At 42.5% G+C, this 16,216-nt stretch overlaps 1 protein-coding gene across 1 annotated transcript in view; it reads right to left on the bottom strand.

Moving 5' to 3' along the window:
• Positions 1-6,300: 6,300 nt before the first annotated feature.
• Positions 6,301-16,216, bottom strand: part of LOC117458205 (ephrin type-B receptor 4a-like) — a 46,962-nt gene continuing 37,046 nt past the window's right edge. Inside the window, exons 13-17 of the mRNA XM_034098521.2 lie at positions 15,155-15,370; positions 11,415-11,564; positions 10,628-10,821; positions 10,022-10,180; positions 6,301-8,400 (exon numbers count right to left, since the gene is read on the bottom strand). Of these exons, the coding sequence (XP_033954412.1) occupies positions 8,292-8,400; positions 10,022-10,180; positions 10,628-10,821; positions 11,415-11,564; positions 15,155-15,370 (828 nt within the window). The 3' untranslated portion in view covers positions 6,301-8,291. The remainder of the gene's footprint in view (positions 8,401-10,021; positions 10,181-10,627; positions 10,822-11,414; positions 11,565-15,154; positions 15,371-16,216) is intronic.

Raw genomic sequence — 16,216 nt, 5'->3', positions numbered from 1 at the left:
ATAGCCTACTACACTTGCTTAAAGGTGGGGTAGGTAAGTTTGAGAAACCGGCTCGAGATACGCTTTTTGTTATATTCCATGGAATGTTCTTAACATCCCGATAGCAATGAATATCTTAAGTGCTTTGACAAAAAATCCATACAAACAAATGTCATCTGTGGAAGCCGTAAAAAGCACGACCAATCATTTGAGCAAGCCCAGCTAAAATAACTGGATGGCCTACCTGCCTGTCAGCCTTCCATCAGGAGGGGCTCTGTAAAGAAGTGGCAGATTTTCTCCGGCTGTGTATTTTCAAATTCTAGCGCACTCGAGCTGGTTTCTCCAAAATTACCTACCCCACCTTTAAGGTATTTGTCAACTTAAAGGTAATAATGTATCTTTTTTAAAATACATATATTTGTGTACATACACTTACAAAATGTACCTTCATAGTAAACATTAAACAATTGATTGGCTTCGACAAACCCAACAAATGTACACATTTTCTTAACTGCGCTTTCAGTTAGGATCTGGAATAAAGGGAAGGTGGGAGCTGCTGACAACTGTGTGTGTGTGTGTGTGTGTGTGTGTGTGTGTGTGTGTGTGTGTGTGTGTGTGTGTGTGTGTGTGTGTGTGTGTGTGTGTGTGTGTGTGTGTGTGTGTGTGTGTGTGTGTGTGTGTGTGTTTAACTGTGGTATTTCAAGCGGAACATGACTCCTATTTTTCTTGCAGGGTGCCACACCTTCCTCTCCCCGCTAGGAGGCGACAGAGCATCGCGGCTAAATCAAATGGACACACTGAAGTCTGGTCATCGACACAAAGTTGCCCTAAGGAAAAAAAGAAATGCTCAATTTCAATACATTTTGAGACAGTACACGACCCACCCCTCTAATGTACGAAAACGGGGAATGTGTCATATCTAATGTTTTTACTGCTGTCTCTGCTCTGTGTCCTGATTTCAGTCAAACCCAGACATGTGGAGACGATGGCGCAGCTGCACACCGTGGTTCAGGCCGCGGACACACTGTGGCAGACAGGAGGGATAACCGGGCATTAACACGCGGTGCTGTATGGTGACAAGAGCGTATCGATTCAGACAGCTGGTATTTCTAATTGTGAAGTTGGACACGTTTGTCGGAGCAAAATATAACAATAGTAGGCTACTGCAGAGCAACTCTCTCTGCACAAATAGCTCATCCATGTCCGATATTAACAAAGTCTGCATATTTTTCCTATTTCAACCCAATTTTCCTCGTAAAACCGACCAGTGCATGTATGAGGTAGCACAATTATTTTTTATCTTCTCTATTTTTCTATTATAAAAAATACATCAGGTTTCCGGCACACTAGAGGGTGCTCACAGCACACGAAATTATGTCTTCTCTTTTGGTGGCTATATTAGTTTATCCAGGCCATGATTACAGTTACTTGATGTGTGTAGTCCTGTAGTCAGATTACACACATTCATTCACATCACATACACACTTCATACTCTGTAAACCTGCAGTGTATTGCATCCAGATGCGGATTAAATCATAACCATATGCTCCTTTTCTCAGATTTCTAAGTAAGTGGGCTCTGCACATGGTGAACAAAGGTGACTCTCTCTCTCTCTCTCTCTCTCTCTCTCGCTCTCTCGCTCTCTCTCTCTCTCTCTCTCTCTCTCTCTCTCTCTCTCTCTCTCTCACTCACCCACACACACACACACACACACACACACACACACACACACACACACACACACACACACACACACACACACACACACACACACACACACACACACACACACACACACACACACACACACACACACACACACACACACACGCCCTGCAGACCGTCACAATGCGAGGCCAGGAAGCACAGTTTGTTCTTGGGGTCAGTGATGAACGTGAGTGGTCATGTTTTTACAGTATAATGATCAACAGTTGTGATGAGCTGTCATTTATCCGCGGCAGGCTGGAGCAGCGGGTGTAGGATTGGGGGCCCCAGGGGAACGGGGCGGGGGGGGGGTGCATTAATCTGAAGGCCTGCTGTGTGAGGAGCTGCATTCACGCAAGACCAAAAGAAAAGTAGGTTGAGACTTTTCATATAGGAGCAACATCAGTTCTGCAATGCAGTAACTCACATGTTTATCCAACTGCTCAGTGTTTACCGCTCGTTCGCTTTATAAACATCAATTAAAATAGCTCAGTTAGGTGATTGGTTGCTAACTGTGTAATTTAAATGTAGAAACACAGGGGGAAACATCCAGTTAAGGTAAACATGTGCCACCACAATGCAAACAGAAGGACTAGGGTACGCTGTAATCATGAAAAACAGGACATTTTTCACTGCAGCACAAAAACAAACATTTTAAACTGATGTTGTTTGGTAGCTTCTCCGAATCCTAAACATCTGTCTCCTGAAACCTCAAAAATGTCCCGGTGGTAGGAAAAGTCTGGGGTGTCTCAGTTTGTGAGGAGTTTCCTTTCAGGGGATGCACCTTTCTGAGCTGAGAGATTTATTGTTACTGGGTTCAGAGGTGTGGAGGAGTTAGCCTGAGTTAGGACACGAAGGTGAAGCACGTGTGAGAGGTTAAGCACAATGCCGAAGACTAAACTCATCAATCTGAGTTCCATAAACCGAGTTCAAAAGAGACGCTGATCAGAAACATCTTTAACAGGAGATGGTTGCCATTTCTGAATCTCACTTACAAACCTTTTTGTACCTTCTTCTGACTTCCACAGCAATGTGATAGTTTCCCCCTACTTTTAATTCCCCCCAAGCATAGTGGTCCTTGTGGATTGAGTTTCAGAGCATTGGGTGATTCACACGGAGAGAGGATAAGAAGCGGGGAAGGTCCTACTCCTTTCATTTCCTCACAGAAGGCAACGAGCACATCTTAGCGGAGAGGGAAACAAAGGGGCGCCACGGGGGAGATGGACGGCTGCTGAGTGTGTATTGAAAGCCGAGACAGAGCAGGAACCTGCAAACACCTTTGGAGAGGCCACTCTGAAGGTGTTCACATTTGCATTCTTCAAACCACTAACACCTCCATCTGCTCTTTGAAGTCTGGTGAACGAGGCGTGGATGCCAGATGTATATTTATATGTATGTTATGGCTGTTTTTGGAAAATGTATCTGAAAACTATTTGGGCTTAAATTAAGATAAAACCAAATGATATTCCTTCTGGAGTTGACAGCCTAGAAGTATAACACTCTACTACAACACATAATAATAATAAGGGGACAGCAGGGGCCTGTAATCTGAAGGTTTAAATTGATTTACTGGATTAAGTGTATGATGAAAAGTACAATACTAATCCCACACCAAACTGTACTACAGCATGGACGTATAATTACATTCCTACAACCTTTATTTGACCAGGTGGATCAGCGAAGAACAAACTTATTTACAGCGATGGCCTGGCAGAAGCTCCGGCAGAGTCAACACAACTGTTGCAGAGCAGCGGGGGGGGGCGACTCTCCCTGCGATCAGACTTAATACAAAACAGAGTGGAGGCGCTCAGCCGCAAACTGTGCCTCCCATCTTCCACCGCAATCACACTGCGTACACAGGTGAACAATAATCTTAGCTGGCTGCTCGCTGGATTTGCTCAGAAATATTGGGCCATTTCAATCAAATAGTCTGCGAGCCATCCTGGAGAGGATATCTGGAACCTGAAGATGACAATCTCACGTCTGACTTTCCATTTCCTGCTGTTGATTTAAAAAAAAAAAAAAAATGCCGATCCAAAAAGAAAAGTGATGGAAAGTTTTTCTGTACTTTCCAGAAATGTATGTAGTTTAAAAAAAGGCAGCCCACACCAATCTGCACATTTGAACCTTCTTTTGGGTCACATTTTCTTTGAAGAGGTTACAAAACTTTTCCTAGCTTGGCCAAAAGGTCACTCAAATGCATGGTGAAAAGCTGCCTTTGATCATTAGGAGAGAGTGACATCACAAAGTAACACACTCGCTTCTATTGGCTAGTGCTTGAACACATTGTACCTGATAGGCTAAGAGGACACCGCTAAGTGTTTGACCAATCACAACAGAGCCGGCCAGCTAACCAATCAGAGCAGACTGGGCTCTGGTTTCAGACAGAGGGTGAAAAGAGGTGCTGCAGCACAGGCAGTATGAGGGAAATGAAGAGCTTTTTGAACATTAAAGCATGTGAACATGTAACAGTAGAGGCACACAATACAAATGTAACGCTAAAATTGGGCATAATATGTCCTCTTTAAAGGAGTCAAAAACACTTCAGGCTGGCTCATAAGCGAGTCAATCCTCACAGACCCCCATCTCAAAATGTCAACATTTAGAGCAGAAATGAACCCTTCATGACAACTGTAATGAATTTTATATAACTCAAACATTTAAATGATATAAAAGCGTGGTTATGCCTTACTATGGGCATAGACACTTTGAGTGGCAGCTGGATAATGGTTGATTCATGGAAGGCTATTTTTTGACATAATGTACAATTACATTTTTAATTACTTTTTGACGTGCTTTATTAAGCTTTTTTTGCTCATTTTACATTCTTTGGTTCAAACCCTGCATACTTTCTTATCTCTGCACACCTGGCCATTCGCTTAAAGTTACATCAATTGTCGGACACATTCCCGCTTTAAATTACGTTGTTGGGGGGGGTTGAGGTTTCTTGCGTGATGATGTTATCAGAGTTATTTATCATCTGTTATCTCAGGATTAGGCTTGAGACTTTTGGGGCTTTGAACAGAGAGCCTGCACGACAAACTGGAGGTTTTGGGCTTATGAGAAGAGGGCATACAGGGGGCAGGCCGAGTCTAACAGACGAGGTTATAGAGTTGCATTATGGGAAAAGAAGGACACGGTGTTTTTAAAGCTTGACCCTTAGTAGCAGCTAGAATTGAGGAAATTCTGACCCCAGCTGTTTCAAATGTGGCTGTTTTTCTTCTATGTTTTTTACAAATATGTCTCTTGTTTCTGAAATTTAATGAAAATGCACCAATAGTACATGTTCAACAATACATATTACTTTCTGTGTGTTTACTGCTAGACCCGCAGAAACAATTTCAGATGATCTTTTACCCCTTCTCTCCCTCCCTGCCCCCCTTGCTTGGAAAAAACAGATGTACCTGTCCCACTAGTTATCCCCCACCCACCACACACACACCACACAGTCCACACTTGAATGCACACAGGAATGCGAGGGGAATGACACAATCCGCTAAAACCTGGCCAGCCTGGTCCACTCTCTGCTCAACAGCAGACCTAATGAATGGCCATTCAGATACACAGACAAAGCTTAGGGTAGATTTCTACTATACAGTGAGGTCAAAGGTCACGCAAAGCACTGACAGAAGTAGAAACCAGAGATGAATGCCTGTCTCTCGCTTTCTAACACTGAATCACACCGACACAGAGATACAAACAACCCGAAACACAGTTTTTAGTGCATACTTACAAGGAAAGTTACTCATTGTTATTTATCTCCGATACATGGAAGCTCCACATGCACAGGTCGGTACTTTGAGGGACACACGAGAGCCGTAGAACTAGAGGCATGAGTCAGTAACACAGAGATAATCAAAGTACATGAATCAATGGACCTAACGAGTTCTTGAAGCCCTGGCAGCTTCGCCTGGTTAGCTTTGGAGATGGGAGGAGAAAGAAAGTGTGAGCGTAAGAGTTTAAGATTATACGGCGCTCTAAGCTGCTCCCAGCCCGAGGCGAAGGAGAAGAAAAAAGGGCTGAGGACCAGGAAGGGAAACATAGGAGAGGACAAGCTCCCAGCCCTGGAGGGGTGAAGTCTCTCCAGGGGAACAGAAGGCAAGAGCAAAGCAGCGAAATGTAGACTCAACGCTCGCTCACGCAGTCTCCTGTTTCCCTCTCATTATTAAAAAACGGGGCGATGGGATAGATGAGAGGCATTTTTGCAACAAGAGCCACAAAGGAGATGGAAAACATTCCCCCATTACACTCGCATATTTCTGCTGTGATGTTACACAGATCAGAAGAGGCATTATCTAAGCAAAGATGAAAAACAAAAGAACAATTTGTTTGCTTAACATCTGTGAGCAAAGAAAGCATAGTCAATAAGAGAATACAAGGTTCAAACTAATCCGGAGAATTCAGCGTGTCGGCAAAGGTGGAGCGGCTTTGCTCTGATACGAGACACAAGTCATCAGGTGAATGATAAGGCTTTTCACTTTCCGATCAGATAGCAACTTCCTTTGACGTCCATCAGATGGCGTCCACATGTATTAATACAGATGTCACGCTCCAGTTGACGGGAGAATTACTGATGTATATCTGCAGAGGCCGAGTTAATAATCAGAGGAATGAGGCTGGATGGTAAACACTGGTGTGTATCTTTATTATGAATACTGAATACAGATTAGCCTACACACAGGACAGTAATCAAAACATACTTTTATCTATTCATTATTACAGAGTTGGTTTTATTGAGATCTTCAATATGAAGATCACATTTCCCATAATCCTAAAAGGATTCTCTCAAACTCTTGCGTGACAATACCAGTTTTTTGATTAAGGCTCAATATACACATTGGTTAAGAGTCGATGATTTTATCCTATCACCCACATTGGACATTTTGACACCCACTCAGCATGTGGCTTTTACACATCGTTTGGTGTGTATTTAGCGGACTTCAATTTATGTTAAACATCAGATTTGAATGGATTTTAAAATGTGTGTATATTGCACATTAAACCTCTTGAAACCCTAGATAATTATGATCGAAATAGAAAGTCCAATGAAGAAGGAAACCCAAATCGCCCTCACTTAAAATGACCAAATCATGAAGAAGAAATTATATTTTAGAAAAGGGCTCTATGGCACCTAGGTTAAATCACTTAGAAAAGCAATCATGGCATTTTGTATCACACTGTTAAAACCTAATTTAGTGCAGAAAAGGATGCCAGGCCTTAATGTCAAAAGACTGGTATTATCCTAGGAGAGATGCAAAGTCTGAGCAATACTTTGACATTTTGAACTCCTGTCTGTTATCCCTCTTCAACAAACACTTATAATCAAAAAGCAGCGCATTAGCATTCCACCTTGAAACCAAAGGAAACGACTGGCTGCAAGATGGCATGTTAGCTTTGTAATGCTAAATGCTTAACAATGTTTGCTGACCACACAACCAGCATCTAATGAAAGAAAATAATACACTTAACATGTGGGGGTGTGCTAACCAAACAGCAGTGGTGTTAGCATTCCCCTCTGAAACCAATGGATACCGCAAGCTGCAAGCTAGCACGTTAGCTTAGCTGGTAGATGTGCTTTTCTTTTGTGCTAAATTGTAGGAAACATATTTTGTGTAGCTTTGAGGCAAAAGGCAGGAACATTTGCAAAATACTGAACTTCAAAATGTCAAAGTAACCCTTTGAGGTGCATTTTAATGAGACAAGAATCACCCATGAGACTTCTGCTTTATAAAAATTGGCATTTAAGTCCACAAAGACGACTGAATGGCACCGGAAGATGGAGAATACAGAGGAAGAGAATTAAAGATGCACCATTTATATCAAGAAAAACTTGTTTAAGCCAGACAGCTTCCATGGTAAATGTCTACAAAGAAAACCAGCTCTTCAGTGTTCTCTGGTCTCTGAGTGCACACTTGTTCAGTCTGATTACAATAAAACAGAGCTGCCCGAAACACAGGCAGTAGATATAACCAACCGCACTCCAAGAGAATTACATGGAGTTACAGATTCACTCTGAAACGACAAAAGTGCTGATGTGTCTCTCTGCCCCGTGAAGAAGAAGACGTCTGATTAGGACGAGTACAGCGCTCTCCAAAGTTTGCATTACACATCACACCTGAGTAAAGAGGAGGTAATGTTGAAGTCAAAGAGCAACAGAGAAGGACAATCCACAGTTAAAATGTTCTTGATGTGAAAAACGTCTATGTTGTAACGTAACCCAGATGGATTAAATGGCAAGACACCCAGGGTGAAAGCAGTTCTCATTCATGATTACACAACGATATGGGCTTTTTTTGTGAAGTGATTTTTTTCTCAGAACAACAAACCAGTCAACTGACATAATACTACAGAAACTGTGAATTCTGATCATAATCTCCTCTTGGTGTAGCACTGTCAGTCAGGTCTGCACGACGTTGACTGTCCAAACGTCACTGTGTCCGACATCGTGATCACAAAGTCATTTTTAGTGTTTTTTTCCCCGTCTTTTTTCCCTGGTCATTATAAAATTCTGCCAGTTTCCCTTGGAGTCCGTGTTCAGAGAGGGAGCAGAGTGCTCTCGGTACATGGCTGCACCGGTGGGTTGGAGTCCAGGCTTGACAACAGGTGAGCTAAAAGGTCACGGTTGCAGTGCTCTTGTTCCGAAAGGTCAGTGTCTGGATGCTGGAGAGGATTTTCCTCTGGTGTCCGGCCAAAGTCACTCCCATGTGCAGCAGATCCCTGAAAAACACAAATTAGACGATCAGAAATAAAATTCAAAAGCTATTTAATGGCATTTTTGATTACATTTAAGTCATACTTGTGCGCTCTGAGCTTCCATTATCTTAAATTATTATTTTTTAAATATAATTTATTAAGAAATACAGAGATATAACACAATTTTAGCTGTCGATGTCGAGACGATTAGGCGACCGAAAAAATTACAGAAAAATCATCACCAACTATTTTAGTAAGCGGTTCATCGTTTAAGTCATTTTTCATTCAAAATTATCTCCCAAATTGGTCGTTTCCTTATTTCACTGTTTTAATATAACATTAAACCAAATATCTTTGGGTTTTGGACAGAAAACAATATGACATTTAAAGTAGGGCTGTCAAACGATTACAATTTTTAATCCGATTAATCACAGCTTAAAAATGAATTAATCATGATTAATCACCATTCGAACTATATCCAAAATATGCCATTTCTTTATGTATATTGTTGTGGGAATGGAAAGATAAATGAATGAAGGCGGATATATCCATTTAACATACAGTATCTATGTTTATTATAACATTTTTCTGCGTGTCAAAATGAAAGACAGCCCACACACCTATCAATCATCAAACCGTGGGGTCTTAATTCATTACGTTTTGATTTCTATCAACGGGGGAGTACTTCAGGAAAGCCACAGAGTGTGAACGTTGTGATCAGCTGTTTTAGCGCAGTTCTCCAGTGAATGGGGGGGAGTCTCCCTCCGCAGCCGGTTGGCGTAGTTTTGGCTCAAGTCCGTTGTACAGACCGACGTTAACAGCTCCCTGTCTGTGCACATGGAGACCGACTCTGTCGTCCAGTGATCTAACCGCCTTCTGGAAAAGCTTCACAAGTACGTCGGTACGCAAATGCGCTTTGTGACACAAGTGACGGTACGCATTTCAGATTACGCACATAACCTGCATACCAGTTATGTGTACCCCTGTACTACAGCAAAAGTATTCTCCGTCAGGACTTCCTGCAACAACACCACGCCGTTATCTTGATTCTGATTGGCCAGATGACATTATCAAAGATGTTCTATTGAGAAGACGATCACTGCGTGACAAAAGTTTTCAAAACCGTTTCTGGTCTTCGGTATTTCCAGACAAGTGGCTGCTGAAATCAATCTTACTAACTGCTGTCTGTGCAATTTACTCCGCGCGAGTTGGCAGACTTTATTTTGCTTACTTTAACATCATTTTTCATGGTGGGGCTAAGCCATTTCTTGGTATGGGTGTAGCCTACCCCAGCCATACCCTGGCGCTGCCACTGGTGGGATGTATGGGGCGGGCCATTTTGCACATGCGTTAAATATTTTTAACTAATTAATTCAAAAAATTAATTACCACCGTTAACGCGATAATTTTGACAGCATTAATTTAAAGACATCATCTTTGACTGCTGCGACAATGAAAGTAATAGCTATTTGCCATTTAAAAAAAAGTTTTCGAGAGGTAATTAAGTCTGTTTAGGAACTACCAACACTAAAGGCTAAGGGGCTAACATCCCAACCTAGTACTATGAGAGTTTGCAATGAAATGTGAAAATGTTCCTGTAGAGATAAGCATCAGTTCGGAAAAGGAGACACGAGACAGTACTGACTCTGTGCTGATCTGGGCCAACTGGTCCACCGAGTTGAAGCCGGCCTGCAGGAAGCTGTCTTCGTAGCGCTCCATCTTGATGGCCCTCAGCCATTCCCCCACAGAGGCGCAGGCTGAGAGGGATAAAGGTGCTCGCTGGTCCAGCAGGGGGTAAGACAGCCTGCGGGACAGAGGGGAGTAACAATGAAATCATTTACACACACCGTCACCAAAACAGCCGCGAGGAGCTTATATATATACCCTGCAGTAACATTCCAGGAGACAGGCAAAGGTATAATCTTAGGCTGAGTGACTGACGGGGACAAACAATGGGATTTGTCAGGGGTGGAGTGTCCTCGTCTGTATGCAACCAGCTGACAGGCAGAAAGTGGAGGAAGGGAAATGGACACAGCAAGAGGCTGACAGGTCCCAGCAGGACATGAAGGTGGTACATAAGACCGGGCAGCAGGGGGGTAATGTCTGTCCCGGGAATGTTAAATGCCTTGACTACAGAAAGGGACATCATGAAATGACTGACATGCTTCCTTTTCTTAAGCTGTTGATTTGCTGTCATTCTAACCCCATCAGGCAGGTTTTCTGTCAATCACCCAAACACAGCGTCACTCACCCTGCTCCCTCTTGAGCCACTATTTTCAGGGAGGCCGGGTTTCGGATCAGTTTGTCCAGAGCGCTGACGAGGTCTGCGAAGCGAGGGCGCGCCGAGCGGTCCTTCTGCCAGCAGTCCAGCATCAGCTGGTGCAGGTGGGTCGGGCAGTCAGGTGGGGGGGGCAGTCGGTAGTCTTGCTCTATGGCATTGATAACCTGATTGGTGGAAAAGGTAACACTATTAAACCAATGCAAAAAGGGTATTTCAATAAGGCTTGATATGCATTGAGGGTACAGACAGGAAGAAATAATAAACAATAAGAAGGAAAAAGATAGGAAATCCATTGTACGAGTTTTTCTTGGTAATCTCATAGTTACGCTATGATTCAAACACTTTATTTAACCAGGTAAAAGTCTCATTGAGATTCAAATCTCTTTTTCAAGAGCGACCTGGCCAAGAGGTTACAACAAATGAACACAAAACAATACAGGCAGATGAATACAAATGAAATGGCACATTAACCAGTCAATATGCAAATAAAAGAAACTATTATAAACATTAAAAACTGGCACCATTTTAAAACGACTTCAATTATGGGATATAAGTGCAATCACATCGACCAATGGTTTCTTGTTCTCTGTCCTTTAAGATGGACTTGAATTCCCCCATAGTGATCAAATCTGACAGTTTCAACTCCTTCTGTACATTATTCCAAGCACTTCAAATTATTTATTTTCATGTTGCAAATTCTCAGTTTCAAAACCTTGAAATTCCTAGTGAATGTTGCACATCATGGCTGTTTACTCACATCCTGGTTGCTCATATCCCAGTACGGCCTCTCTCCAAAAGACATGACCTCCCACATGACGATGCCATAGCTCCACACATCTGAGGCCGAGGTAAACTTTCTGAAGGCGATGGCCTCGGGTGCTGTCCAGCGGATCGGGATCTTACCTCCCTGCACAGAAAAGAAAATCAGTCAGCACTGCAGAAGTTCCAATAAACACGAGCAGACAGGGCTCTCCCAAGCGAAGGCAAGAGTGAAATAATAACTTCAAGTTAATGAGGCAAAATAATGAACTTTCACAGCTGTGATATAATATTTCAACAAATATACAGTGTGTGAGCAAATTACATTTTTTATCTCTAACGCAGCATCCACACGGCAGCGTGCGTTGAAGCTTGCCGTCGGGCGTGTCTGAAGCTCGACCAACAACCAATCACATGAATCTCTCGCCCCGGACACACAAGCACGCGGTTTGATTGGCTAGAGCTTGTACTGGCATATGATTTGATTGGCTGACGCTTCCGTCGAAGCTTGAAGAGTTGAACTTTTCTCAACTTTTGAAGCGAGCAACGGAGGCAAAGAGTAGCGACGGAACCACAATGCAGTTCGGCAAAGCGTGACGTCACCCCATTCAAAGTGAATGGGAAGCTGCGTTGAAGCTTCAACACACGCAGCCGTGTGGACGGGCCGTAAGTCTTGAGATTTTTAAGGGGCTTAAAGAAACGGGCGCTTAAACAGAGCATTTCAGACAGAGGATAATATGTGACCTGCTCTATTGAAATCAGTCGCATTGACCCGAAGACACATTTTGAGTTGTATACACTGTTGGAAAGAGGAGATTCCTAGCGTTCTAATGATATCAGGATTGTTTTTGTTCTCCAAATATTAAGCAAAACATGTCACATTATATAATGACTGTCACCGAGTAGTTACTTTGCAAAAAAGGCCTTCAAAGTTTCCTCCTCTCTGGAATCCATCGATCTGATTGATTAGCGGAGCAAATGATCAAAATACTACGGAGGGAAAATATTTTCGTTTGGATTACTGGTCTGGGGGAAGCTCGCGAGTGTGTGTGTGTATACGTGTTTGTGTGTTTGTGTATTTTTGCATTTGTGTGTATTGTGTTTGTTTCCCGGGGAAAACACTCACGAGAAACACCGGCTGTTGTTATGCCTGCTGTGACGTCAAGTTACTCCGTTCTCCGCTTGTAATGATGCCGTTACAAGCTTCAACGTTATATTTATCATCTGAATTTGCCGAAACAAGTTTAATATTTTGAAAGCCAAGACTTTGTTTCATTTAAATCAGATGAAAACAAACTGTAACAGACCCTGCTGTGTTATCTATGATTACTATGCCTTACATTCATAATTTCAGCCGGAGGGAGGGGGAGCGGTGCTGCGGAACAGCAGAGAGGCGAGTGAGAGCTGTCATCTTCCCTTTACAAGCTTCAAAAATGTATTTATCGTGTGATTTTGGAAATAAAAGTTTCATATTCTGAAAGCCAAGACTTTGTTTATTTAAAATTAGAGCCGGGACTCGATTAAAAAAATTAATCTAATTAATTAGAGGCTTTGTAATTAATTAATCGAAATTAATCGCATTTTTAAGCACAGGGCCATCTAAGCTAATTTACAGATGGCCCTGAGCCCAATAGAGATTGCCCTGAAAAATGCATGCGGGCGAAATGGCACGAAGGGTTTGGGGGGCCTCCGTCCCCCTAGACATTTTTTAATTTTTGCAGGTCTTAGATGCTGTCTGGTGCATTCTCTAGACTGAATTATAAGATGAACCACCACAATATTATATTGTACAATTTCAATTGTATTCTTCATTTCACTTGTTTGTTTGTTCTTGTTTGTGTTTGCTCGCTTGCATGCCCTGCATAGCTTTAAGAAATACTTAAGTTGTTGGTCAAAACACTTTCCATCTGATGAAGGCAAATGCCTTCCCAGATGGAAAAAAGTAGAAAACATTACATTCAGTTATAACTGCCAAAACAAACATTATTTACACTATTATGGCCCCTGTTAAAAATGTTTGTAATGTTAACTACTGTAAATTGGTCGAACGAATGCCTCCTCATCCGGAAGCTGACCGAGCAGACCCGAGCAGCAGTCGAGGAGCCGAGCGCATCCGCGAAGCACACGTCAGAGTTCCCGTGAGCCGGCAAATCTAAATATCTTCGGTCAAAATAATTTCCCTTTAGAGCAATACCGCTTCAGTTGCGCCACTTATGTGACAGACAAGAAGAGTATGTGACATACAAGAATAGTCAACTCTAATGTCTAACACTTCATGCGGAGAAAGAGATGTCCTGTATAGGTTGATTGTGCGTTGATCTGTTGGTAATGCCTCGGGGTTCCGGTGGGCATGTAAACACATGCATAATGCTGCGCTATACTTTGTGGCCTCATCCAGTTGCATAGCGACACTTATTGTGTAGTTGTCTTTTAATAAGCAGGTAGTCCTATCATTAGCTAGAACTAGCTGGATCTGATCGATATGGACATAAACGCGAGTGAAGTCTAATCTGACGGGAGAGAGATCAGCTGCTGCTGACGAGTCGAGACTCAACACGCAGCTCTGCATAAGCACATGCAGCGGTGAGCGGAACAAAACACACACTTCAGGTTAGAATATCACACGTAGCTATTTTAATTACCTCTCAAACTACCTAAACTAGTTATAGATATGTTTAGTTTTACTGTCGGGTCACTCATTACTGGATCCGCGAGCTGCATGATACTGGCATAATAGATTGCCCGATCGGGCAACCAGCAGGTGAGGCTTCATTGCCTGAGCTAAATACTAGATGGCCCCGGGCCATCGGGCAGTCCTTAATGTCGAGCCCAGTGACAATCCAGTGAGCCAGGGAGTTGGTTATTTTCTCAGACGTGGACTTACTTATCCGGGCCCTGAAACCAGTCATCTGGTTGGGTCAGGGTGTGGTTCCTTGCACTCGGAGTCGGGCTAACGTCCACGCTAGCTGCTACATGCTTTGCATTTAGGTGATACTTTAGGCTTGATGTGCTGCGGTGATATGCAAATTCTTTTTTGCATAATTTGCACACAACCGTGCTCTTGTCGACGCTTCCATCCGTCCGTTTTTTTAAAACAAAATGTCCCATCCACGGGGCCGACCAAAGAGGTCTCATCAGCTTGTTCGTTCATGTTTGACTATTGATCATCGTGGTTTGTTGTTGTTTGAAGTCCCATGCTGAAGTCATGAACGTTAGTTGGTGCTCCAGTATAATCGGTACGCCTGAAACTGATCCAGTGAGAAACGTTCCGCTGTGCAAAAATAAGTGCGATTAAAATGCGTTAATTTTTGTGTAATTAATTAATCTTAATTAACGCGTTAAAGTCCCGGCCCTATTTAAAATCAAACAAAACACCCGAACCCCGAAAAACAATTTTTTTTACGCAAATCCACGTTTATTTTGAAATGAGCCGTTGCGACTTCCGACTGATTTCGATAGAGCGGGTCACAAATGAGGATAAAGTGTTTTATTTTAACATTAAAGCAGGTAAACATCTTCTAGTGTATACCCAAAATGCAAATATGAACCTGCAGATTAGCATCATATGTCCCCTTTAAAGTTAAAACTCATATTCTCGAGCCTCAAATTGAATGTTTTTGGATGATTACAGAATGTCTTTTTCTAGATGAAATATTGCGAGTATGATTTGATACAGAAATCTTTAAATGACAGGTGTATATACTGTGAAATTGAATCGTTTCTGAGGCGTGATCTCACCAGAGAGCTGGTGTAGGTGGGGTCGGAGGAATTCTCCTGCAGGAAGCGCGACAAGCCGAAGTCAGACACCTTGCACACCAGGTTACTGTTGATCAGGATGTTGCGGGCAGCCAGGTCCCGGTGGACGTAGCTCATCTCTGCCAGGTACTTCATGCCGGAGGCGATGCCACGCAGCATTCCCACCAGCTGGATGGGAGTGAACTGGCTGTCATTGAGCTGCAGAGAAGAGGAACAGTTCAGTTGGAGAAGCCCTGAAATGGCCGGGTCACAGCTTGGGTTTTTGTTAGAAAAATATCACTCGTCACCGGCTTGAGCTTCAATAATCAGGATACATGTATTTATTATCCTTGCAAGAATGGAAGTAGTCATGTGGTACAACTAGTTGAACAGTGTCCTTCACATGCTTATATACACGAGAGGTGTTACATAGTCACAAGATGGAGGAATACCGGTTCAAAGCTGTGTACAATGTTTAGTTTAGATTAGCTAAAACTAGATTATCATGATTGTCAAAAGAGCCATGTTCAGCTGGAATTCTTTACCGGTCTATATCATTCAGGAAAAATCTCAAGTACATTGCAAAAGGTTGCAAAGAAATTATAAAGTATTATAAAGTAAAATTGAACTGTGCCTGTGGGTATGTATGTATTATTATGTACAATTATTTATATTTTTTTGTTTGGCCTTATGATGGCTAAAATTGGATCACCATTTTAGTTTTCACTTCATATACAGTAGCACTGTAAATTGCGTGAAATTATGAGCTGTTTTGTTTTATGTATGTTTATGTATGATTTGTGTGTGTGAGGACCTCAGGAAGAATAGCCAATGTCATGCTAGTGCTAATGGGGATCCTACTAAAGAATAAGAATATGTCTATCTCCATAGAGGCTGAATCATCATGTTAATCGTTGTCACATAGCTATCGTATGTCTAAAAAAAAGTGTGTCCTGAAGCTCTTCCAGGTAATCATACATCCTATTACGTACACAGCTACGGTTGGGCCTTTGACATCATGTGCTACTCTGATATTGAAAGAGTGCATTCAGTATTTTCCCAACA

Source organism: Pseudochaenichthys georgianus, chromosome 14 (genome assembly GCF_902827115.2).
Source record: "Pseudochaenichthys georgianus chromosome 14, fPseGeo1.2, whole genome shotgun sequence".
NCBI lineage: Eukaryota > Metazoa > Chordata > Actinopteri > Perciformes > Channichthyidae > Pseudochaenichthys > Pseudochaenichthys georgianus.
Note: the sequence above shows the minus strand (reverse complement) of the source record. Positions and strands in the feature narration are given on the sequence as shown.